This window comes from Struthio camelus, chromosome 28 (genome assembly GCF_040807025.1).
Source record: "Struthio camelus isolate bStrCam1 chromosome 28, bStrCam1.hap1, whole genome shotgun sequence".
NCBI classification, from domain to species: Eukaryota; Metazoa; Chordata; class Aves; order Struthioniformes; family Struthionidae; genus Struthio; species Struthio camelus.
In genome coordinates, this window is record NC_090969.1 from 2,214,311 (window position 1) to 2,234,929 (window position 20,619).

General features: G+C 70.4%; 4 protein-coding genes across 6 annotated transcripts; 2 read left to right on the forward strand and 2 right to left on the reverse strand.

Annotated features, from left to right (window-relative positions):
* The first annotated feature begins 1,789 nt into the window (after positions 1 to 1,789).
* Positions 1,790 to 8,917, forward strand: CTDSP2 (CTD small phosphatase 2). Of its 2 annotated transcripts, none has more exons than XM_068921407.1 (8): positions 1,790 to 2,247; positions 5,354 to 5,502; positions 5,663 to 5,701; positions 6,022 to 6,123; positions 6,465 to 6,521; positions 6,814 to 6,906; positions 6,981 to 7,166; positions 7,246 to 8,917. In XM_068921407.1, the coding sequence occupies exons 1-8, from the start codon at positions 2,184 to 2,186 to the stop codon at positions 7,369 to 7,371; spliced, it is 816 nt and encodes a 271-aa protein (XP_068777508.1). In that variant the 5' UTR covers positions 1,790 to 2,183; the 3' UTR covers positions 7,372 to 8,917. The 2 variants fall into 2 exon arrangements, with proteins under 2 accessions (XP_068777508.1, XP_068777507.1); XM_068921406.1 differs by lacking the exon at positions 1,790 to 2,247 and adding an exon at positions 3,678 to 4,919.
* Positions 8,918 to 8,921: 4 nt separating this feature from the next.
* Positions 8,922 to 11,942, reverse strand: TSFM (Ts translation elongation factor, mitochondrial). The gene is made up of 6 exons (XM_068921410.1): positions 11,725 to 11,942; positions 10,782 to 10,934; positions 10,376 to 10,504; positions 10,035 to 10,157; positions 9,802 to 9,886; positions 8,922 to 9,596 (listed from the first exon to the last, which is right to left on the reverse strand). The coding sequence occupies exons 1-6, from the start codon at positions 11,755 to 11,757 to the stop codon at positions 9,178 to 9,180; spliced, it is 942 nt and encodes a 313-aa protein (XP_068777511.1). The 5' UTR covers positions 11,758 to 11,942; the 3' UTR covers positions 8,922 to 9,177.
* A 976-nt stretch (positions 11,943 to 12,918) lies between these two features.
* On the reverse strand, positions 12,919 to 14,908 carry EEF1AKMT3 (EEF1A lysine methyltransferase 3). Its single transcript, XM_068921241.1, has 3 exons — positions 14,675 to 14,908; positions 13,772 to 13,883; positions 12,919 to 13,507 (listed from the first exon to the last, which is right to left on the reverse strand). The coding sequence occupies exons 1-3, from the start codon at positions 14,903 to 14,905 to the stop codon at positions 13,116 to 13,118; spliced, it is 735 nt and encodes a 244-aa protein (XP_068777342.1). The 5' UTR covers positions 14,906 to 14,908; the 3' UTR covers positions 12,919 to 13,115.
* Positions 14,909 to 17,395: 2,487 nt separating this feature from the next.
* METTL1 (methyltransferase 1, tRNA methylguanosine) lies at positions 17,396 to 20,155 on the forward strand. 2 transcript variants are annotated; one of them, XM_068921242.1, is made up of 6 exons: positions 17,396 to 17,574; positions 18,469 to 18,611; positions 18,704 to 18,888; positions 19,205 to 19,318; positions 19,626 to 19,727; positions 19,840 to 20,155. In XM_068921242.1, exons 1-6 carry the CDS (start codon positions 17,483 to 17,485, stop codon positions 19,969 to 19,971), a joined length of 768 nt encoding a protein of 255 aa, XP_068777343.1. In that variant the 5' UTR covers positions 17,396 to 17,482; the 3' UTR covers positions 19,972 to 20,155. The 2 variants fall into 2 exon arrangements, with proteins under 2 accessions (XP_068777343.1, XP_068777344.1); XM_068921243.1 differs by having other exon boundaries at positions 17,445 to 17,706.
* Positions 20,156 to 20,619: the final 464 nt, after the last annotated feature.

A 20,619-nucleotide genomic window follows, 5' to 3' on the forward strand; every position in this document is an offset into this window, starting at 1 on the left:
GCGTTATTTCTTGAGCTCCGAGAGGGGAGCGAAGGAGCGGCCGGCGCCCGGAGCTTGCTGAAAACGGCTTTGCGGCCGAATTTTGGCTTTTGCTTCCGCGCTCCGGGCGCCCTTCAGCGCCCGTCCGGCGGCGTTTAAGGCCGTCGGCCGCCGGTTCGGCTCCGTGCCGGGCTGCGAGCTCCTCGGGAGCCGGGGCGGAAGGGCGCAAAGGGGGAAAAAGGCGGCGGAGAGGCGCAAATCCGGCTCGTCGCGAAAAGCCACCCGCCGCTTCCCTCTTTCGGGAGCCGGCGGTTGAATTAACCAGCCGCCCGGCCGGACCCCGCTCCTTTCCGATTTACTTCGCCTCGGCTCTTATCTCCAAGGAACAGCCCGGCTCTGATTGCCCAGCTGCCGTTCCCGCGCGGAGGAGAAGCCGGAGGACCCGCTTCCTTCGCTCTCCCTCCCGGCACGGGGGGTTATTCAGGGGAGCGAGGGGAAGGTTTAGCGCCCCCCCACCCCACCCCGGGGTGGCTCTCTCGGGTGTTTTCCCCGGCTCGTACCCGTGCCCCGGTCTCCCGAGCCGGAAAGCGGCTGCGCGGGGCAGGCTGAGACCCGACGCACTTCGCCGCAGCCTCGCTTCGGCGCCCGCGGAGACGGGTCGGCCCGTCTCCCCTTGCGGGAAAATCGCCGTTTGCTTCCCGTCTCGCGCGCGGAGGCCGTGTGGGGGTTTCATTTCCCCCCCCCCAAAAAAAAAAACAAAAAAACCCAACCGACCAGGGTGGTGGTGGTTGTTTTTCTTTCCAAAAGGGGGCTAAAAGCGGGGGCTGCGCGGCGTCTGCCCGGGGGCTGTCGGACGGGGGTGAGGGGTGGGGGAGGCCGTGGGGCAGGAGGCGATGGAGGCAGGAGGTGATGGGTCTGTGGGGTAGGATGTGATGGGGCAGGAGGCAATGGGGGCCGTGGGGCAGGAGGCGATGGGGCCATAGGGCAGGAGGTGAAGGGGGCAGGAGGCCATAGGGGCCATGGGGCAGGAGGTGATGGGGGCAGGAGGCGATGGGGGCCCGTGGGGCAGGAGGCCATAGGGGCCATGGGGCAGGATGTGATGGGGGCAGGAGGCGATGGGGGCCGTGGGGCAGGAGGTGATGGCTGTGGGGCAGGAGGCCATAGGGGCCATGGGGCAGGAGGTGATGGGGGCAGGAGGCCATAGGGGCCATGGGGCTGGAGATGATGGGTCTGTGGGGCAGGAGGTGATGGGGGCTGAGGGGCAGGAGGTGATGGGGGCCGTGGGGCAGGAGGTGATGGGGGCAGGAGGCCATGGGGGCCGTGGGGCTGGAGGTGATGGGTCTGTGGGGCAGGATGTGATGGGGGCAGGAGGCGATGGGGGCCGTGGGGCAGGAGGTGATAGGGGCTGTGGGGCAGGAGGCCATAGGGGCCATGGGGCTGTAGGTGATGGGTCTGTGGGGCAGGAGGTGATGTGGGTGGGGGCCATGGGGCAGGAGGTGACCAGGCTGTGGGGTAGGAGATGATGGGGGCTGTGGGGCAGGAGACGATGGTCTGTGGGGCCCGTGGGGCGGGGGGTGGGGAGCTGCCCCCTCTGGCCCCGCCCCTCCAGCCCCCTCTGGCCCCGCCCCCTGCCCCGCCCCCGAGATGGGGGCGTGTCCGCCCCGCCCCGCCCCGCCCGCCGCGCCTGGAATGTTTGTTAGGTAAACACCGCATAGTAAGCGCCGCGGCCCCGCCCCCGCCCGCCGCCCGCCCAATCCGTGCGCCGCGGCCCCGCCCCCGCCCGCCCAATCCGCGCGCCGCAGCCGTTTCAAGGCTCCCCCTTCCCCCCCCCACCCGCCTCCGTTCCCCGGGTCGGTAACAAAATAACAAAGCGCCGAACGCGGCGGGGGCGCGCGCCGACCCCCCCCCCCCGCCCCGCGAGCCCCCCTCCTCGAGCCGCTCCGCGCCGCGCGGGGGGGCCTGGAAACCGCCGCCAGCCCCATTTCCTCCGCGGCGCGCGTGTGGTGGGTGCGTGGGTGCTCCCCCCCCCCGATTTTTTTTCCCCCGTTTTTTTTTCTTTCTTTTTTTTTTTTTTTTTTTGGCCGCCGCGGCTCCATGTTGGAGCGGGGCTGAGCGGCCGCGCCCCCCCCTTCCCTCCCCCTCTCCTTCCCCCCCTCCCCGACCCCCCCGGCCCGGGGGCCGCCCCGGCTCCGCGGGGCTCGTCCATGGCCAGCGGCTCCGTCATCGCCCAGGTGCAGCGGGAGGAGGCGCCGCGGCTCCCCGCGCCGGGTAAGGGCGACAGGCCCCAAACTTTCCCAGCGGGGACCCCCCCCGCTGCCCCCGAGTGGGGGGGGGTGGCATCGCCTGGGATGGGGCAGAGCCCCGGGGGGGGGCCGGACTGGGGGCTGAGGGGGGGGGGTGCTGGGGCCGGGGGGGGGTCATTGAAGGCCACGACTTGGGGGGGGGGAGCTGCAAGGGGGGGGCAGAGTCTTGGGGTCTTCCCTGGGGGCTCCCAGGGCTGCTTTTCACCCTGTTTCCCCCCCCAAGCCCCCCCCCCGCCACTGCCATGTGCAAGCAGCCCCCCGGGGTCCCCGGAGGTGGTGTCGGGGCGCGGGGGCTCGGCTGAGGCTCTGCCGAGCGATGCCCCTCGCCCCGCTCCGCCTCGACGCCTCCGCTTCGGCCCTGCCTGCCGAGACCGGACCCCAGGGAGGGGGCGGGGGGGCTCTTCCCGACGCCGCCGGAGCAGGACGAGGATGCGCCAGAGCCGCCAGCCGCCGAGGCCGCGATCTGGCCCCCCCAGCACCCGTCGCTGATGAACCGGCCGGGGTTGGAGAGAGCCCGGCTGGCGGCGGCGTTCGGCCACCGGGCCGCTCCCGTGGTGACGAAGCGCCCGTCCCCTCGGCGTTGGGGCGTCGAGTCGTTTTCGGGGCGGCTCGACTCGTCCTCTCCCCGGCCCGGCAATTAGTCGGGGTTAATTCTAGCCCGGCGCGGGCGCGCGGGGTCAGAGGGCGAGCGGACGGGGTCGAGCGGCGGCGAGCTGGCCAGCTGGAAAGTTTGTTTTTCCCCTGGGTGCGACAAGCAAAGTTTCAGCTGGGCTTTTCCTTCTCAAAAGCCGCGGTTGAGTCAAAGGGAGCGGGGACGTGTTTTTCCTGGGCTGCTTTGTTGTTTCCCGTTAAACGTTGTCGAGTTTTCCCAGGATCGGATCGCCTCCTTTGCTCTCCGCTCCGGGTGTTTTTCGGCATCTTGGGGGGATGTGTGTGTGTGTGTGGGGGGGGGTTGCACTCATCTCTGCTCCCCCAAGCTGTCCCTGTTCCCCCCCCCCGCCGGCGCCGTATCCTGCTGCCCTTCCCAGTTGGCTGGGCTCGGGGAGGGGTTTGGGGGCTGAGCCAGTTTTGGGGTCTGGCACCCCCGCTTTGCTCCGCTGGGGTGAGCCCAAGCGGCGGCGTGACGGGCTCGCTGGCTTCGAGACGCACGGAGCAAATGGCTGGTGCTGCGGGGCCATTTTAACCTCCGGTTTAACTAGACCATTAAATCCATCTTTAAAAAAAAAAAAAAAAAAAAAAAAAAAGCATGTGGAGCGTCTCAGCTTGACTCCAGCCTGGCCAAGATCCCCAAGATCCTCGCCTTCGCACGAGGCTCCGAGGGGCTGTTTGTTGCGGCGACGGGGTCTGCGCCGCTGGCTCTGCCACGATCTCGCGCTGGGTGGCCGCGCTAAACTCGCGGAGGGAACGAGCGATCCCGCCGCAGATGGGAAACCGTCCCGTTTTCCCCCTCGATTTTTGGGGCTGGCCTCCCTGAACGAAACCTCCGGCGGGACGACGAGCCGCCACGGGCAGCGACCGCGGGGTTCAGGCTGGGTTGTTCCCTGTCCTGCGCTCGGGGCTGGCCCTGGCACGGACCTGCCTGGCCCGGGCGGGATCGATGACCCTCAGCCCCCGCTTTGCGGTGGCACAGGTAGCCCTGTTGCGTGCGGGGTGACAGCGCGGAGGGAGCAGCAGGGGTGGATCCGGGTGTCTCGGCTCATGCTCCGGCCTCGGGAATTTGGCAGGAGCCGGAGCCCGAACGCAGCTAGTGGCCGAGATGCGTCCGTGGAGCAGGCGCTGCTCAGAGGCAGCGAGTCCCCTGCCGGGACGAGCCGTCGATGAGTGACAGCCGCCAGCCCAGCCTGGTCGGGAAATGAGGATTTGGGAAGCGGGTCTGAAAGTTCCCGGTGCCAGAGGAGACTTTGGCTGCGGGCGCAGGGACCTGGTTGCGCGGAGCCGCTCTGCCGTGGTGCTGCCATCTCCTGCCGAGCAGCGTCGGCGGGTGCACACCCGGCTGTCCTGGATCGGGGCTGGTGACACTCGTCTCATTTTGGGCATGCCCTGGGACAAGGTGCCCGGGCTCCGCGTGGTGCCTGGCCGGGTCACGGCAGCAGCCAGCCTTCGCCGCCTGCGTCTTGACCTCCAGCGCCGCAATCCCACGACCGAAGGAGCGGTTCGCGCTCCGGGTGACGGGTCCCACCAGCATCCTTGGGGACAAGCCACCAGCCTCGCGGGGCTCGAGAGAGCGAGGAGACCTGCGGCACGCCGGGGGCCGGGTCCTGCTTGGCCGGGGCTGTCCCATGCGATGGACGGAGCTTGATCATCTCCAGCCCTTGGCAAAGCGCCGCTGGTGCCGCGTGCACCCGGCTCTGGCCGGAGAGAGGAACCTCTTCCCCCGGCAGCGCCTGCCGTCACCGCGTCTTGGCCTTGGGAGCGTCGCAGACCGCAGCCTCCGAGGTGCTCCGGCGATGCCGTTTTCTTTGGCCCCGTCGGCGCCCGGCCTGCCCCGCTGCGAGGGTCGCCGGGAAGTCGGAGGGGAGCGGCGTGGAGTCCTTCCTCTGCCACCTCCTGCCGTGTCAGACGAGGCTGGCTCTGCTCGCCGGCTCTCCGGGGTCTCAGACCCGGCGTTCGCTGGCTGCTGGAGGGGAGCTGGTTCAGGTGCGGTTTGGCTGAGGACATGCTTCTCCCCCGGGGACAGGGAGACCAAAACTCGCCGGCCAGGGTTGGCTCCTGGCGGGACTCGTCTCCGTTGAGCCCGTCCAACTCCTCGGCTCAGGCGCGGGGTGGCTCTCCGGTGCGCGCTGCGATGCTGGGGCCGCTCCGCACAGGCGCCGCACTGCGCCGCATGGCTCTAAAAGGTGATTTGTCCTCGCAGCCCCGGTGCTGGCACACATCAGGGCTGCAGCAAGGACCCGTCGGTGGCAGAGGGTCCTTCCACGGCCACGTCTGCGCTGGAGCCGCGTCTCGGTCCCCGGGACGGGCTGGGGCTGAACCTTGCAGCCGGGTCTGGGGGTCCTGGGTCTGGGGCGGCGCTGGAGCTGGTGCTGGTCCTGCCTGCTCACATGCATCTCCGTCCCTTCTCCCCGCCTCAGGCTTCGTCTCCAGGTCTTCCCCCAAGAAACCCCGCGGCCGGAGCATCTTCAAAGCGCTTTTCTGTTGCCTCCGCACGCAGAATGGCAGCCAGGGGGGCTGCGGGGCCGAGCACGGGGCCTGCAAGGAGGAGCCCAACACCATCGCCAAGGTAAGGGGCTGTCCCCACGCGTGATGGGGGGATGCCAGCCTGGTCCCTGCGTCCCTCGGGCTGCCCAGCCCTCGCGGGGCACTCCGCTCTGCACCGGCTTCAGGGGGGCGCACGACAGCTCTCGCCCCGTTTCCTAACGCCTGTTTCTCCCCTCTGCTAGTCCGATCTCTTGCCGTGTCTCCAGTACCAGTTCTACCAGGTACGGGAAGCCCCCGTCCCCCCCTCCACCGCGTGCACGTGGGACATGAGAGGGTGGCAGCAGTCAGTGCCCCGACCCCAAACATCCTCCAGCCCTGCTAAAACGGCGCCTGCGGGACCATGACGAAGCCTGTGGGGGGGGGGGGGGAGGCGGCGCTGGCCCTGTCTCTGCCCCCGTTGCCATCGTTCCCCAGCCAGGCCCAGGGTGCAGGGAGGGTGACAGCCCCCGTGGGGACATCGTGGCCCCAGGAGGGAGGGGATGTCCCCCGGGTGATGGGGACGGGTGCAGCGCAGGTGACAGCGGCCCTGTCCCACCTGCAGATCCCTGGGACCTGCCTCCTGCCCGAGGTGACGCAGCAGGACCAGGGTCGGATCTGCGTGGTCATCGACCTGGATGAGACGCTGGTGCACAGCTCCTTCAAGGTGGGGAGGATGCGAAGAGCGGAGGGAGGGACACAGGGGGGGACGTCTCATCCCATCTGTGAGCTGCCTCGGGGACAAGTGAGAGCTTGGGGGTCCCTGCAGCCTCCCCAGCTCCCAGACAGCTGCTGAACAGGCAGCACCCTGTCCCCCTATGGGCTGCAAAGGGATATGTGTGTGTGTGTGTGTGCGCGCACGGTCATACACGTGTCTGCAGGAGGGAGACTGTGTCGTGGGCAGGGTGACAGGTATGGAGGGGACACACGCTGTCCCACAGCCCCTGTCCTGCAGGATCCCTGCTCTCCCTCTCCGCTAACGGACACTTTGATTTCTGTTCCCCCCAGCCCATCAGCAACGCTGACTTCATCGTGCCTGTGGAGATTGAGGGGACCACGCACCAGGTGAGAGAGGCGGTTGTGGGGACAGCTGGGGACCTGGGCAGGGGGACAGCAGCGCTGTGAGAGCCCTGAGGCCGTGGCCTGGTTCAAGTAATCCAGGATAGGCTGTTACCATCCCCGGCCTATTCTCGATTACTTGTCCCAGGAGGCAGCCGGTGACACTGAGGACGTGGCTGTGGCAGCAGGTACAGCCAGGGGGACGTGGGGACCACGCAGCACTGAGGCGTGGGGGTCCTGGCACAGGACGGGGGGGCCCCGGTGTCCCACGCCGAGGCTGACGGACCTTCCCCGCCAGGTCTACGTGCTCAAAAGGCCGTTCGTGGACGAGTTCCTGCGACGGATGGGGGAGCTCTTCGAGTGCGTCCTCTTCACGGCCAGCCTGGCCAAGGTGAGCGGCGGGACGGGGCAGACGGTCCGGCTCCCCGCGCTGTGCGTGACCAGCCTGTCCCCCTGTGTCCCCAGTACGCCGACCCTGTGACCGACCTCCTGGACCAGCGCGGGGTCTTCCGGGCTCGGCTCTTCCGGGAATCCTGCGTCTTCCACCAGGGTTGTTACGTGAAGGACTTGAGTTTGCTAGGCCGGGACCTGCACAAGACCCTCATCCTGGACAACTCGCCGGCCTCCTACATTTTCCACCCCGGCAACGCGGTGAGTCCCTGTCCGCCCCAGCCTCGTCCTCCCCTGGCGAGGGCCCCGGGCTCACGCCGGCCCCTCTCATCCCTGCCAGATCCCCGTCCAGTCCTGGTTCGATGACATGGCGGACACCGAGCTGCTCAACCTCATCCCCATCTTCGAGGAGCTCAGCGAGGCGGAGGACGTTTATGCCAGCCTCGGCCAGCTGCGGGCACCCTAGGGCCCCCCAGGGTCCCCCCCCCGCCGGCCCCATTACGGTGGGGAGCCTTCACTCAGTGCCTTGGATCGAAGAAGCCGGGTTGGGGTGCTGCGGCCGGAGCCCGATCCTGGGGTTCCCCTTCTCTCTGCCTGGCCCCAGGCGCAGGGTGGCTGCCGTGAGACCCCCCCCCCGTCTCCCTCCTGGCTCCAGCCCCTGACCTGGGCTCTGCACAGACAGATGTCCGGGGCCCAGTTCCCCCAGTCCGGTTTGCTGTGACTGGGTTGGACTGGTCCCCCCTCAGAGGCAAAGCCTGGCAGGACAGGCATCGGGATCCCCCTCCTCAGGGCACCTCTGCTCCCCCCATCTCCAGCTGGATCCAGGGCATTACCTCCATGCTGGAGGTGTCGTCTCCCTTCGCGCGAGGTTCTCCAGCCCCGCAAGCACTGCCAGTATCGGCCCTGGGCAGGGAAGGGCTCCAGCTCTGGGTCCCTGCAGCCCCCCGAGCCCTCGCGGAGCAGCCCTGGCCCAGGGCTCCCCGCACCCAGGGAGCGGCACCCAACAGAGCTGCGGCCACCAAGCCTTACTGACCCCTCTGGGACCCAGTGCCAGGATGGGACCAGGAACTTGCTTCCTGCCTGGGACCTGCTCCTCAGGCTGCATCCATGCTGCCGACGGCCTCAGGTAACACCCATGGGTGCTAACACCTCTGCCCCCGGGGACTGAACACCCCCCTAACGCACCCCAAGCGTGGGGGACCCCGTGTCTCACTGCGGTCCCCCAAGGATTCAGCTCGTGCTGCTCTGTGTCCCGCAAGGGCCAGGGCAGCACCCAGGGTCCTGTGGGCACCCAGTCCCCACCAGCACCCTGAGCACAGGGTGCCAAGGGTGGGGGCAGCCCCCATGTCCCCCTGCCCCTATTTACGTGCCTCCCCCTCCCACGGCGTCGCTGCCAAAGGAAACCAGCGTCCCCCCCCACCTCCCCCCAGGCACCTGCCTGGCAGCCCCTGCTTGGACCAAGGGCTGGGGGGAGCCAGAACTGCGCACCCCCCCCCCCCAAAAAAACAGGCCCTGAGCGCACCCCATGGGTGGGCACGGCCCGGCTGCTGCAAGGCAGCACCGTGCTGCTCTGGGCAGCCTCTCACCAGCCCCAGCTCTCACCCACCCTGGGGACCGGGCACTGCTTGGCCCCCATCTGCCTTTTGGGGGGGGGTCCTGTCCCCCTGTCAGGGACACCCCAGGCACCCCCAACCGGGCCTTCTCAGCAGTGCTACCCTCGGGTGCCTCCTCCTTTTCTTATTACTTGAAGGGGCGATGGCCCAGCCTGGCCTCGCTCTGTTTTTGGACCCTTTGTACTAACTGCGATTAAAGAAAACCAGCAGAAAAACAACGGCTCTTCTGGGTCTGCGCGGGGTGGGGATGCAGGGACGCTGCTGCGAGGGGACCAGGCCCTGGGGCGGCTTCCAGGCGCGGGGAGGATCTGGCCCAGGCGTCCGCTCGTCTGGCTGCCCCCCCACCCAGCAGCCTGCTTGTGTTCCCTGCACAAAACGTGCCCGGGGAGGGGCCGGGTACCTCTGAGCTTGAGCATCTCTTTATTCTGCCTTGTTCCGAGTAAGACATGACGGGGGGAACGCCGCCACGCAAGCGGCTTGTGCTGCCCCTCGCGTCAGCTCCTCCGGGCCAGACCAGGCCTGGCCCTCGATGCAATTCGACTCTTTTACCTTCTCTGGCTGTCGTGTTTCTGGCAAGGCTCGCGGAGGGACTGATCCAGGCTCAAACCGCAGGGCCGAGCTTGGCGCTGGGCCCAAGAAGCCGTTTTCTTCCTCGCCGTCTATTCGGCTCGCGGCTGCTCTATCTCCTCTCCGCACTCGAACCTCACGAAGTCCAGCACGGCCAGGCCGTGCGGCTGTATGTACTGGCCCAGCGTAACGCTGGGGTCGAGCAGGAAGGTCTGCGCCAGCATCCTGGTCTCCGTCTCGCCGCCAGGCTCGTCCTCGGCAGAACCGACGGAGAGCGGGGCCATGCCCACCACGTGCTGGGCCAGCTTCCGCCCCACATCGCGCAGGCTGGCCTCGGGGCACGGCTCCGCCAGCCGGCAGGCCACCAGGGCCCCGTACTTCCCCATGGCCACGGCGGCCGCCGGCGGGGCGCTCGCCGGCAGCGAGCCGTGCACGTACGAGGCAATGTAGCAGTCCTCCGGCGCGGCCAGCCAGGCGGCGCGCCGCAGCGTCATGTTCTCGCCCAGCTTGCCTGCGGAGCCAGAGCAGGTTGGGGTTCACGGGAGGCGGCCGAGGCTGGTTTCTCTCCTGCCTTTTCCCGGGGAGGGGGGGGAACGTGGCAGGGAGCAGGGGACAGATGTGTCACTCCCCAGAGAGGACACAGCTCCAGTCTGGACGCTTCCCATCCTTCCCCAGCCTGGTTCCTCCCACCTGGGAGCTGGGACAAGAGCTCTCACCTATTGCCAGAGCCATCTGGTCGCTGAGCAGGCTCCCACCGGGCCCCGTCCGGAGCTGGGACAACTCATCCGGCTTCAGGAAATGCTGAAAGAGGAGGGAAAAGCTTAATCCAACCATCCAATCCACCTGCGTCCCAGCACCTCCGTCGCCCCTGGACTGTTTGTTGCCCAAGGGCCGCGTAGAGGTGCCAAACGCAGGGCCGGGGAGCGCCCGGGCCAGCCGCAGCTCTCACCTTGGTGTAGGACGTCAGCTGCTCGGCGGCGCCCCGGCAGTGGGACATGGTGCCCAGTACGACCTGCTGCACCAGCTGCTGAAACTTCACGTTCCTGGCCACGAAATCCGTCTCGCAGTTCACCTACGAGAACCTCGGTCACTGCGGAGCTGACGAACGTCCCCAGCTGCCCCAGTCACCTCCTCAGCAGAGCAGGGCCTCCCTGCGGCTCCTCCGCCCCACGGGGAGGCCCCCCCGCCAAGGCCGGGGCCCTGGCTGGTTTTTGTCTGCGAGGGCTGAATTCGCCTGCAAGAGGCGCTGGGGAACGGCGTCAGCACCGGGGCGCTCCAGCCCGCGCCTACCTCCACCATGACGGCCGCGTTGCCCTCCCGCAGCAGCCCGATGAGACCTTCCTTGGTCCTCCGCCCCTGCAGCTTGGTGGCTTTGCTCCAGCCTTCCTTCTGCGCCTGCTCGTTGAGCCAGGCCTCGGCCTGCGGGGGGGAAAGGGGAGAAAAGCAAGAGCTGAGTCTTCGCCAGGCAGCACGAGGAGAGGCCAGGAGGGTGAGGGGCACCCCGGGGACGCGCAGGCGCCCAACGGCAGCCGGTGCCAGCGGAGACACACCCGAGTGCCCCTCCGCCGCCGGCCCGCTCCGTTAACGGCTCCGACGGGGCAGCCGGCGGCTCCCTGTAGGGAAGGGGACAGACCCACAGCCGCGACCCCTCTTTGGGGCTGCCCCGGGGGGGACCCCCACCGTCCCCACCCCTCACCTGCCCCATGTCGCCCTCGAAGCGGAGCAGCGCCTGCCGGCAGTGCACGAACGAGAGCCCTGTTTTCCGCCGCAGCCTCATCAGCGCCTCCTTGTCGGCCGCCAGTGCCCGGGGGGTGGCTCGGAAGAGCCGGGCCGGGGGCCAGAGCCCCGTCTGTGGAGGGGGGGTAAGACACGTGAGCCACCGCCGGGCACCGGGCCGCCTTGCCCCACACCTCCGCTCAGGCCATTCAGGCCTCCGGGCCCCTCGGAGACAGATCTGGGGACAGAGCGGGGCTGGGACGGTGCCACTAAGTGGCAGAGGGGTCCCGGTGTGAGGACAAGGGTGCCGGGATGGTGTCGGTGTCTGAGCAGGGGCTGCCGGTGCTGGGGGGGGGGGGGTGGAAGGGCTTTGGGGGGTCCTGACGCGGGGCAGGGGGCGCTGGGAGGGCCCCAGTGCAGAAGGAAGGACCCGGGAGGGTCCCAGTGGGGGGGGGTCCTGGGAGGGTCTCGTTTGGGGGAGGAGGGTCTGGGAGGGTCCCGGAGCGGGGAAGGGGGCGCTGGGAGGGAGTCGGTGCGGGGGGAAGGGCCCGGGAGGGTCCTGGGGGGGGGGGGGCTCCCGGAGGCTGCCGGTGCGGGCGGGAGGGTCCCGGTGTGTGGGGGGGGAGGGCCTGGGAGGGTCCTGGCGCGGGGAAGGGGGCGCTGGGAGGGCGTCGGTGCAGGGGGAAGGACCCGGGAGGGTCCCGGTGGGTGTGTGGGGGCTCCCGGAGGCTGCCGGTGCGGGCGGGAGGGTCCCGGTCGGGGGGCGAAGGGCCTGGGAGGGTCCCAGTGGGTGCGGAGGGGCCCCGGGAGGGGCCCCGGTGGGTGTGTGGGGGCTCCCGGAGGGTCCCGGTGCGGGGAAGGAAGCCCCGGGAAGGTTCCGGGATGGGGGGGGGTCTCGGCCCCGGTCCCGGCCCGGCGCTCACCCGGGCCACCGCGCCCAGCACCACCCGCTGCATCCCGCGGCGCGCGCGTTGCACGTCACGCCGCCGCTCTACGGGCGCCGCCGCGGGTCAAAACGGGCTCCGTTCCCCAACTCCCCAGCCCTCTTCTCAGGGCGCATGCGCAAGATCCCCCTCCCCCCCCCTCGGAGTGGGGAGGGTGTCTTCTCTTGGCGGAAGCCGATTGGGCGCCGCCCGGGAATGGGCGTGGCCCTGACGTCACCCGACGCGCCACGGTGCCTCGCCATTGGCCGAGGAAGGGGCGGATCCGCTCGGGGCGGGCACGGCAGGAGGGGGGGGGGCCAAGGGGGCCCCGACGGGTCCCAGGAGTCCGGGCCGCCCCCTCTCCCCCCCCACCGCGGGCCCCCCAGAGCCCCTATAGAGCCCCCCGGATCCCCCAGGGCCCCTACAGAGCCCCCCAGCCGCCCCCAGGACCCCTATAGAGCCCTTCAGATCCCTTAGTGCCCATATAGAGCCCCCTAGCCCCCCCCCGGACTCCTATAGAGCCCCCTGCCCTCTGCAGGACCCCCCCCCCCGAGTCCCTATAGAGCCCTCTAGACCCCCCGAACCTCTATACAGCCCCCCAACCTCTGCAGGACCCCCCCTGCAGGTCTGCCAGGGCCTCTATAGAGCTCCCTGGATCCCCCAGGGCCCCTATAGCCCCCCCCAACCTCTGCGGGACCCTCTGAGAGGTCTGCCAGGGCCCCTATAGAGGCCCCCTGGCCCCTATGGAGCCTCTCCAGACCCCATAGATCACCCCCCCCGCCCCAGGCCCTAGCAGTCCTCTATAGGGCATCCCCAGCTTCCATGGGGCCCCTCCGGTCCCTGGAGAGCCCCCCCCAGCCCCGGGAAAGCCCCCAGGACCCCTATAGAATCCCCTCCATCTTCCATAGGGCCTCCGCGGCCCCTGATAAAACCCCCAGGACCTCTATAGAGCCCCTCCAGACCCCACAGACCTCCCTCCCAGCCCCTGGCAGGCCCCACCGGAGCCCCCCCCCGGTCCCCAGCTGCCTCCCCAAGAAGCCCCACGGACCCAGCAGGTCCCCCAGAGCCACCCGCCGAGGCCCCCTGCACCCCGCAGAGCCCCTCTGGCAGCCGGCCGGTCCCCCCCACCTCCCCCCCAGCACCCAAAGGCGGTCCCCCCCAACTCGCCCCGGCTCAGCTGGGTCCAGCACAGCGTCGCTGAGGCGCCGCAGGGTCCCGGCGCCGTTTAATGCACTTCAGGGCGACTCCTGGGACGTCCCAGGCGCCGGCCGGGCTGCACAAAGCGCCACGTCCCGGGCTGAGCCCCCGCCGTCCCCTGCCAGCGCCGCTGTCACCCTCGGCATCGTTGCCGGGTAAGCGATGGCCTCCCGGACCCCGATCCGGAGCCGGGCTCAACCCTCGGGCCGGCAGGTCACCCTGTAGATGTTGATGTCCTGCTCGTCGTCGCGGCGGACCAGCTCCGTCAGGAAGTGCTGGGGCAGCAGCGTGTCGAAGAAGAAGCCGGCGCCGTGCTCCCGCCGCATCTTGGAGGAGAGGTAGGCGACGGAGCGGGGCCCGCACAGGTGCCGCAGCGTGGCCAGCAGCAGCGGGAACGTCTCCCGCAGGTAGACGACGTCGGCGCCCAGCACCACGTCGTAGCCGCTGGGGAAGGCGGCGTGGTCGAGGCCCCAGGAGAGGGGGCGCACGCGGGGCTGAGGCGCCAGCGTCGGCGGCACGTTCCTCCGCACGTTCTCCCGGATCTGCTCCAAGGCCACCGGCAGGTCCGTGATGGTCACGTCGCCTCCTGCGGGCGCCAGAGCGAAGGGGCTTCAGCGAGGGAGCGGGGAAGCAGCGGCGGGGGGGCTGGGGGGGGGGGCGTCAAACCTCCCCGATCCGCCGGCCTCGACGCCCTCTAACAAAATAAAAAGCGGCCGCTTCCGTCACCGAGTCCCAATAAACGCGGGGCTGCTCTGCGCACGCCGCCGGTCCCAGCTCCTTACTGGGCTCTTACTGGAGCCGGGGAGGGCGGAGGGGTCGGACTGGCTGTCCGAGGGGGTCGGGTGCCCACCCAGCAGCGCGGCCAGGATGCCCACGATGCCGGTGCCGGCGCCCAGCTCGATGACGCTCTTGCCCCGGAAATCGAGGCGCTGCTCTTCGAAGTACCCGCACAGGGCGAGGGCCTGTGAAGGGGGGGTGGCGGGGGGGGACACCGGCCCCTGCGGTCACCCCCTGCCCCAGCCACCGGGTTCCCCGTTTAGCCCAGAAGCCCCCAGCTGGGGATAGAGCCCCCCCTCCAATCCTCCGGTGCTCCCAGTGTTGCTATGGGTGCCCCCCATCTCCTGGGGTCCCCTCCATCCCCTGGTGTTCCTATGGGTCCCCCCCATCCCCTGGTGTCCCCCGGGGTCCCCCCCATCTCCTGGTGTCCTCCCCATCCCCTAGTGTTCCTATGGGTCCCCCCCATCTCCCGGTGTCCCCCGGTGCCCCCTCCATCCCCCGGTGTTCCTGTGGGTCCCCCCCATTCCCTGGTGTCCCCCAGTGTGTCCCCCATCCCTCGGGATCCCCCCCATCTCCCGGTGTCCCCCCCCAATCCTCCACTGTTCCGATGCATCCCCCCCATTCCCTGGTGTCCCCCGATGTGTCCCCCATTCCTCGGGATCCCCCCCCATCTCCCGGTGTCCCCCCCCAATCCTCCACTGTTCCGATGCATCCCCCCCATTCCCTGGTGTCCCCCGATGTGTCCCCCATCCCTCGGAGTCCCCCCCATTTCCCGGTGTCCCCCCCCATCCCCCAGTGTTCCCATGGGTCTCCCCCATTCCCTGAGGTCCCCTGGGGTCTCCCCCAGCCCCCGGTGCCCCTGCTGTTCCTATGGGTCTCCCTCAAACCCTCGGGATGTCCCCCATTCCCCGATGTCCCCCCCCTCCCAGCCCCCGGTGTTCCTACGGGTCCCCTCCAGACCCCGGTGCCCCCGCACCGCCTCCCAGACGGGCGCCGCCACGCCGAGCCGCCCGCCGTGGTGCTGGGCGATGCGGAGGACGCGGCCGCAGAGCCGGTAGCGGCTCTCCTCGGGGAAGGCGTCGGCGAAGAGCTCGGGGTCGCGGGGGAACACGGCCTCCAGCGCCCCGGCCCCGGCCCCGGCCCCGGCCCCGGCCCCGGCCCCGGCCCCGGCCGCCGCGCCCTCCACGTGGCCGCTGGGCGCCGCCATCTTGGCGGAGGGGCGGGGCTTCGCCGCTCCTCCGCTCCCCGATTGGCGCCGGCCAGCCCCCTCCTCCCCCCAGGAGCGCGGCTCCTATTGGCCAGAGCGGACGTCGCTCCGGTGAGGGGCGGGGCCGCTCCCACCCCCGGGGGACTCAGCGGTGCCGGATGCCCCGCGGCGCCCGGCCCCGACCTGTCCCCAACCCGGTCCGGGTGACCCTGTCCCCATTCTGTCCCCAACCCAGCTTAGGTCACTGCCCCGGGTCCTGTCCCGCCCTGGGGTCACCCTGCCCCGGGTCCTGTCCCCAATCCGGCCCGGGACACCCTGTCCTGCCCCATCCTGGTGTTGCTCTGTCCGGGTCCTGTCCCCAACCTGTCCCTAACCTGGTCTGGTGTCACCCTGCCTCAGGCTATGTCCCCATCCTGTCCCTAACCTGGTCTGGTGTCACCTTGTCCCCATCCTGGTGTCACTCTGTGCCCCAGGTCCTGTCCCCAACCTGTCCCTAACCTGGTCTGGTGTCACCCTGCCTCAGGCTGTGTCCCCATCCTGGCCCTAACCTGGTCTGGTGTCACCTTGTCCCCGTCCTGGTGTCACTCTGTGCCCGGCCCTGTCCCCAACCTGGCTCTAACCTGGTCTGGTGTCACCCTGCCTCAGGCCCTGTCCCCATCCTGTCCCCCACCCGGCCCTATGCTGTCCACCCTGGGCCCAGCCCCTATCCTGGTGTCACCCACCCCAGGCCCGTCCTAACGTCCCCTTGTCCTGGAGTCACCTGGTCCCAGGCCCTTTCCCTGCCCGGTATCACCCAATCCTGTCCCCGTCCCATCCGGTGTCACCCCCCCCCGTCCTGCCCCCATGTCACCCTGCCGCGCCAGCCCCACGGCAGCCGCCCGGCCCCTTTCCCAGCGCCGGGATAAAGAGTAACCGGAGCAAACCCTGGCCCGGGGCTAACGAGCAGCGGGCCCCGGGCCAGCGCGGCCACCGCGCCGTCACTCGTTAACCCCGGCGAGCACCCCCCAGGTGGCACCTGCGTCATGACGCGCGTCACCGGTGCTGGGGGGGGGGGATGGACGGACCGGCTGCCGGGGCACCGAGTCCCCCTCACCCCCCCCCCCCACGTGCCCCTTCCCCTCTCCGGCCCCGTGACTTCCCGTGACTCAGGGCGGGGGGACGGATGGACGGACAGAGGGACAGAGGGACGCGGGGCAGCTCTGCCGTGGGCGTCCCCGGCCCTAGCGTTGCTCAACACCCCCCCCTCCCCCCCGTCCCGGCCCCTTCTCAGAAATCGCCCCCGGCTTCGCCGCAGCCCGAATTCCCCTCCGGCCCCGCTGCCAGGAACGGCCTCGCCCCACAGCCCCGTTAGCAGGGGCTCGTTAGGGGCTGGCACTAATTGCTAATGGGGGGGAGGGTGGGCTATGATGAGGGTCCCTAAGAGCTTTGAAGCCTCTGTGTGCCAGGTGCCCGGAGGTCCCTGGGGGGACTGGGGGCAGCGGGATGGTCATGGGAGGGGTGCTGGGGGGATTGGGATGGCCCTTGGGGAGGACTGGGGGCAATAGGATGGTCCCTGGGGTCCCTAGGGGTCACTGGGGACAATAGGATGGTCCCTGGGGGGATTGGGATGGATCATGGGGGTCCCTAGGGGTCACTGGGGGCAATAGGATGGTCCCTGGGGGTCCCTGGGAGGATTGGGATGGTCTGTGGGGGTCCCTGGGGGTCCCTGGGAGGACTGAGGGCAATGGGATGGTCCCTGGGGGTTGCTGGGCTGATCCCTGGGGGTGCCTGGGGGTCACTGGGAGGACTAGGGGCAATGGGATGGTTCCTGGGGGTGCCTGGGGGGACTGAGATGGTCCCTGGGGGTCCCTGGGAGGACTGGGGGCAATGGGATGGTCCCTGGGGGTTACTGGGATGGTCCCTAGAGGGTCCCTGGAGGGATTGTGATGGTCCGTAGGTGTCGCTGGAGGTCACTTGGGGGACTGGGATGACCCCTTGGGGTCACTGGGAGGACTGGGATGGTCCCTGGAGGTCAAGGAGGGGACTGGGATGGCTCCTGGGGGTCACTAGGAGGACTGGGATGGTCCCTGGAGGTCACTGAGGGGACTGGAATGGCCCCTGGGGGCCACTGGGAGGACTGGGATGGTCCCTGGAGGTCACTGAGGGGACTGGGATGGCCCCTGGGAGTCACTGGGAGGATTGGGATGGCCCCTGGGAGTCACTAGGAGGACTGGGATGGTCACTGGGGGTCACTGGGGGGACTGGGATGGCCCCTGGGGGTCACTGGGAGGACTGGGATGGTCACTGGGGGTCACTGAGGGGACTGGGATGGCCCCTGGGAGTCACTGGGAGGATTGGGATGGTCCCTGGAGGTCACTGGGGGGACTGGGATGGCTCCTGGGGGTCACTGGGGGGACTGGGATGTCCCCTGGAGGTCTCGGGGGGGGGGGGGGGAGCAGGGGTTACTGGAGGTTATTGCCCGGGGGCGGGGCTTGAGGAGGCCCCGCCCCCAGGGGGGCGGTGGCGCGCGCGGCCGGAAGCGCTGCGCGGTGACGTCTCTTCCGGGCGCCGGCGCGTCCCGCCGGGGCCGGGGCCGCCATGGAGGCGCCGCCGCCGCCGCCGCCGCCGCAGAAGCGCTTCTACCGGCAGCGGGCGCACTCCAACCCGCTGGCCGACCACACGCTGCGCTAGTGAGTGCGGCCCGCGCCGCCGCCGCCCGCCGCGCCCGGCGACAGCGGGAGCCCCGTTCCCCGCCAGGCCCGGGCGCAGGGGGCCCCGGGACCCGCCTCTTCGGAGAGCCCCGGTAGCGCCGGTTACACGGGGTCCGGGACCTTCCTCAGGGCCAGCCCCGGTTACACCGCGTCCCCCCGCCGCCAGCCCCGGTTACACGGGGTCCCGGACCTTCCTCAGGGCCAGCCCCGGTTACACCGAGCCCCCCCCCCCGCCGCCAGCCCCGGTTACACGGGGTCCCGGACCTTCCTCAGGGCCAGCCCCGGTTACACCGAGCCCCCCCCCCCGCCGCCAGCCCCGGTTACACGGGGTCCCGGGACCTTCCTCAGGGCCAGCCCCGGTTACACCGCGTCCCCGTCCCCTCCCCGCCGCCAGCCCCGGTTACACGGGGTCCGGGACCTTCCTCAGGGCCAGCCCCGGTTACACCGAGCCCCCCCCCCCCGCCAGCCCCGGTCACACCGGACCCCCCTCTTTTGCCAGCTCCGGTTGCAGCGTACTGCGGGACCCCCCCCCCCCAGCTGAGCCCTGCACTCCCTCTCCCTCAGCACCGAGGGCCTGGGACCCCCCCCCCCACCCCATTCCCGGTAGTACCGAGACCCCCCCTCAACACCCCCCGGTAACACCGTGCCGTGCGACCCTCCCGCCCGGTGACGCCCGGCGGCGTGACCCAGTAACAGCGGCCACCGGCTGCCCTGTCACCGCTGCCGGGGAGGGCTGGGGGGGGACATGACGGTGCTTGGTGGCTCTTGAACCGGTGGCCGCCCCACACCGGCTGCCCCCACGGGGGGGCCGGGCCGCCGTCGTCCCCCCCCCCCACCGCCCCCCGGCGGCTCAGCCCCGGTGTCACCCCGCAGCCCCGCCAGACCCGAGGACATGGACTGGGCCCAGCTGTACCCGGCGTTCTTCGCCCCGGTGGCCGAGCGAGCGGCGGCGACGGCGGCGGTGGCGGCCGGCGTGGAGTTCGCCGACGTGGGCTGCGGCTACGGCGGGCTGCTGGGTGAGCCGGGGCGGGGGGGGGGAACGACGGGGAGGTGGGCGCCCCGCTCACCCCCCGCGCCCCCCCAACCCAACCGTCGCGTCCTGCCGCAGTGGAGCTGGCGCCGCTCTTCCCCCGCACGCTCATGCTGGGCCTGGAGATCCGCGTGAAGGTGTCGGACTACGTGCGCGACCGGATCCGGGCGCTGCGCGCCGCCCAACCCGGCCGCTACGACAACATCGCCTGCGTCCGCACCAACGCCATGAAGCACCTGCCCAACTTCTTCCGCAAAGGCCAGGTGGGGGGGGGCCTGTCGAGCTGCTTTTTTGGGGGGCTGGGGTGGGGGGGGGGACGACACCACGGTGCGCGCGGGGTTAACGGCGCCGCCGTCGCTCCCGGCACCGGCTCTGAATCACGGGCTCGGGAAAAGGTTCGTGGGAGCCCGTCCCTGGGCGCCGCTTTGGGCTTTCCCCGTCCCGCCGAGGGGGCCCCCGTGCGGGTCTCCGGGCGGAGGCGATGGGGAGGGGGGGTTGGAGCCGGGGGGAGGTTGAGGCAGCCAAGCCAAAATTTTCCCCCCCTCCCTCCTCCTCCTCGTCTCGCCTGTCTCCCCGCAGCTCAGCAAGATGTTCTTCCTCTTCCCCGACCCCCACTTCAAGAGAACCAAGCACAAATGGCGAATCATCAGCCCCACGCTGCTGGCGGAGTACGCCTACGTGCTGCGCGTCGGGGTGAGCTCGGGGCGCCCGCCGGGGGCTGGGGGGTGGGTGCCGGTGGCGGGGCGGGTGCCCAAGGCGCCGCGGCCCATCCCTCCCGCCGCGGCCGACGGATCGTGGCGGCGGCGGCGGGAGGTGAGCGATGAGCTCTCGACGTCTCGCCTCGGCTTGAGTCACGGCGCGGGGCGGCGGGCCGGGGCGGCGGGACCTGCCGCGGCGGGGAGGTGCCGGCGGTGCCGGGTCGGGGCGGTGGGGTTGGGGGTTGGGGAGGGGGACACGACTGTGCCGCCGTGCCCGGACGCCACCGCCGCTCTCCCCGCAGGGCCTCGTTTACACCGTCACGGACGTGGAAGAGGTGCACGAGTGGATCGTGAGACACTTCGGCAAGCACCCGCTCTTCGAGGAGGTGCCGTTGGCCGAGCTGGTGAGAGCCGGGCACGGGCTGGGGGCTTCGGGCCGGCCCCGCGGCGGTGGGGGGTGTCACCCCTCCCGGCTGCCCCCCTCCGCGCCACCCCACATCTCCTCTCCGGCCCCAGAGCGACGACCCCGTCGTTTCCCGCCTGGGCACCTCCACAGAGGAAGGCAAAAAAGTGCAACGCAACGGCGGCAAGACCTTCCCGGCCGTCTTCCGGCGCGTCGAGGACCCGGCGCTGCAGGAGGACGCGTGAGGCGCAGCGAGCGCGGCGGGTCTCAGCGCCGGGCGGCCGCAGCGAGCCGGCCCCGGGGGCCGTTGCCTCCGCGAGGGCGTTGTCCGGTGGGGACCTCCCGCTGCCCGCGCTTGTGGGCGCTCTGGGTTTCCGAATAAAACAGTGACTCTGTGGCCCCGGCCGAGGCCACCGTTTGCTCCCGGCACCCGCCGCGCAGCTCCCGTCGCCCGGCCGTGGGGTCCCGTGCGGGTGCCTACCCGGATCCCCCTTCTCCATTTTTATTAAAAAAAAAAAAAACAACCTGTTTTGGCCGATCCCTCCCTGAAGCAGGAGGGTTTGGCAGCCGAGCGGCCCCCGAGTGCCGGGCAGGGCCCCGCTGGGTGCCGGAGCGGCGGGGCCGGTTCGCGCCCTCGCCGCCTGCCTCAGTTTCCCCGGCGCTTTGGCAGCCGTTCAGGTATGATCTCAGCCTCCTGGCAAAGGTGAGCAAATCCCCTGCCGCGGGGCTGGCGCTGCTGCAAACAGCCGGGCTGCGAACCCGAGGGAAACCGTCCCCCCTCTCCCCGGCTGAGCTCAACCTCGGGGGTCCCGCGCCCTCCGCCGCCACGTCCCGGTAGCCCCCCGGGGAGTAGTCGGTGGTCCCAACCGCCTTTGGCCCCGACCGGAGCCCGT

What these genes read in the sequence shown, in the direction of transcription:
- CTDSP2 (XM_068921406.1), top strand. Translation starts at nt 4,562, where the DNA reads ATGCGATGGACGGAGCTTGATCATCTCCAGCCCTTGGCAAAGCGCCGC. An exon ending in TCACGGCCAGCCTGGCCAAG is followed by an intron (nt 6,907 to 6,980) that starts GTGAGCGGCGGG and finishes CTGTGTCCCCAG; the next exon opens with TACGCCGACCCTGTGACCGA. An exon ending in TTTTCCACCCCGGCAACGCG is followed by an intron (nt 7,167 to 7,245) that starts GTGAGTCCCTGT and finishes CATCCCTGCCAG; the next exon opens with ATCCCCGTCCAGTCCTGGTT.
- TSFM (XM_068921410.1), bottom strand. Translation starts at nt 11,757, where the DNA reads ATGCAGCGGGTGGTGCTGGGCGCGGTGGCCCGG. An exon ending in ACGCGGCCGTCATGGTGGAG is followed by an intron (nt 10,158 to 10,375) that starts GTAGGCGCGGGC and finishes AGGTTCTCGTAG; the next exon opens with GTGAACTGCGAGACGGATTT. An exon ending in AGCTGACGTCCTACACCAAG is followed by an intron (nt 9,887 to 10,034) that starts GTGAGAGCTGCG and finishes CTCCTCTTTCAG; the next exon opens with CATTTCCTGAAGCCGGATGA.
- EEF1AKMT3 (XM_068921241.1), bottom strand. Translation starts at nt 14,905, where the DNA reads ATGGCGGCGCCCAGCGGCCACGTGGAGGGCGCGGCGGCCGGGGCCGGG. An exon ending in CGGCGCCCGTCTGGGAGGCG is followed by an intron (nt 13,884 to 14,674) that starts GTGCGGGGGCAC and finishes CCCCCTTCACAG; the next exon opens with GCCCTCGCCCTGTGCGGGTA. An exon ending in CATCCTGGCCGCGCTGCTGG is followed by an intron (nt 13,508 to 13,771) that starts GTGGGCACCCGA and finishes TGGCGCCCGCAG; the next exon opens with GAGGCGACGTGACCATCACG.
- METTL1 (XM_068921242.1), top strand. Translation starts at nt 17,483, where the DNA reads ATGGAGGCGCCGCCGCCGCCGCCGCCGCCGCAGAAGCGCTTCTACCGG. An exon ending in ACTTCTTCCGCAAAGGCCAG is followed by an intron (nt 18,889 to 19,204) that starts GTGGGGGGGGGC and finishes GTCTCCCCGCAG; the next exon opens with CTCAGCAAGATGTTCTTCCT. An exon ending in AGGTGCCGTTGGCCGAGCTG is followed by an intron (nt 19,728 to 19,839) that starts GTGAGAGCCGGG and finishes CTCCGGCCCCAG; the next exon opens with AGCGACGACCCCGTCGTTTC.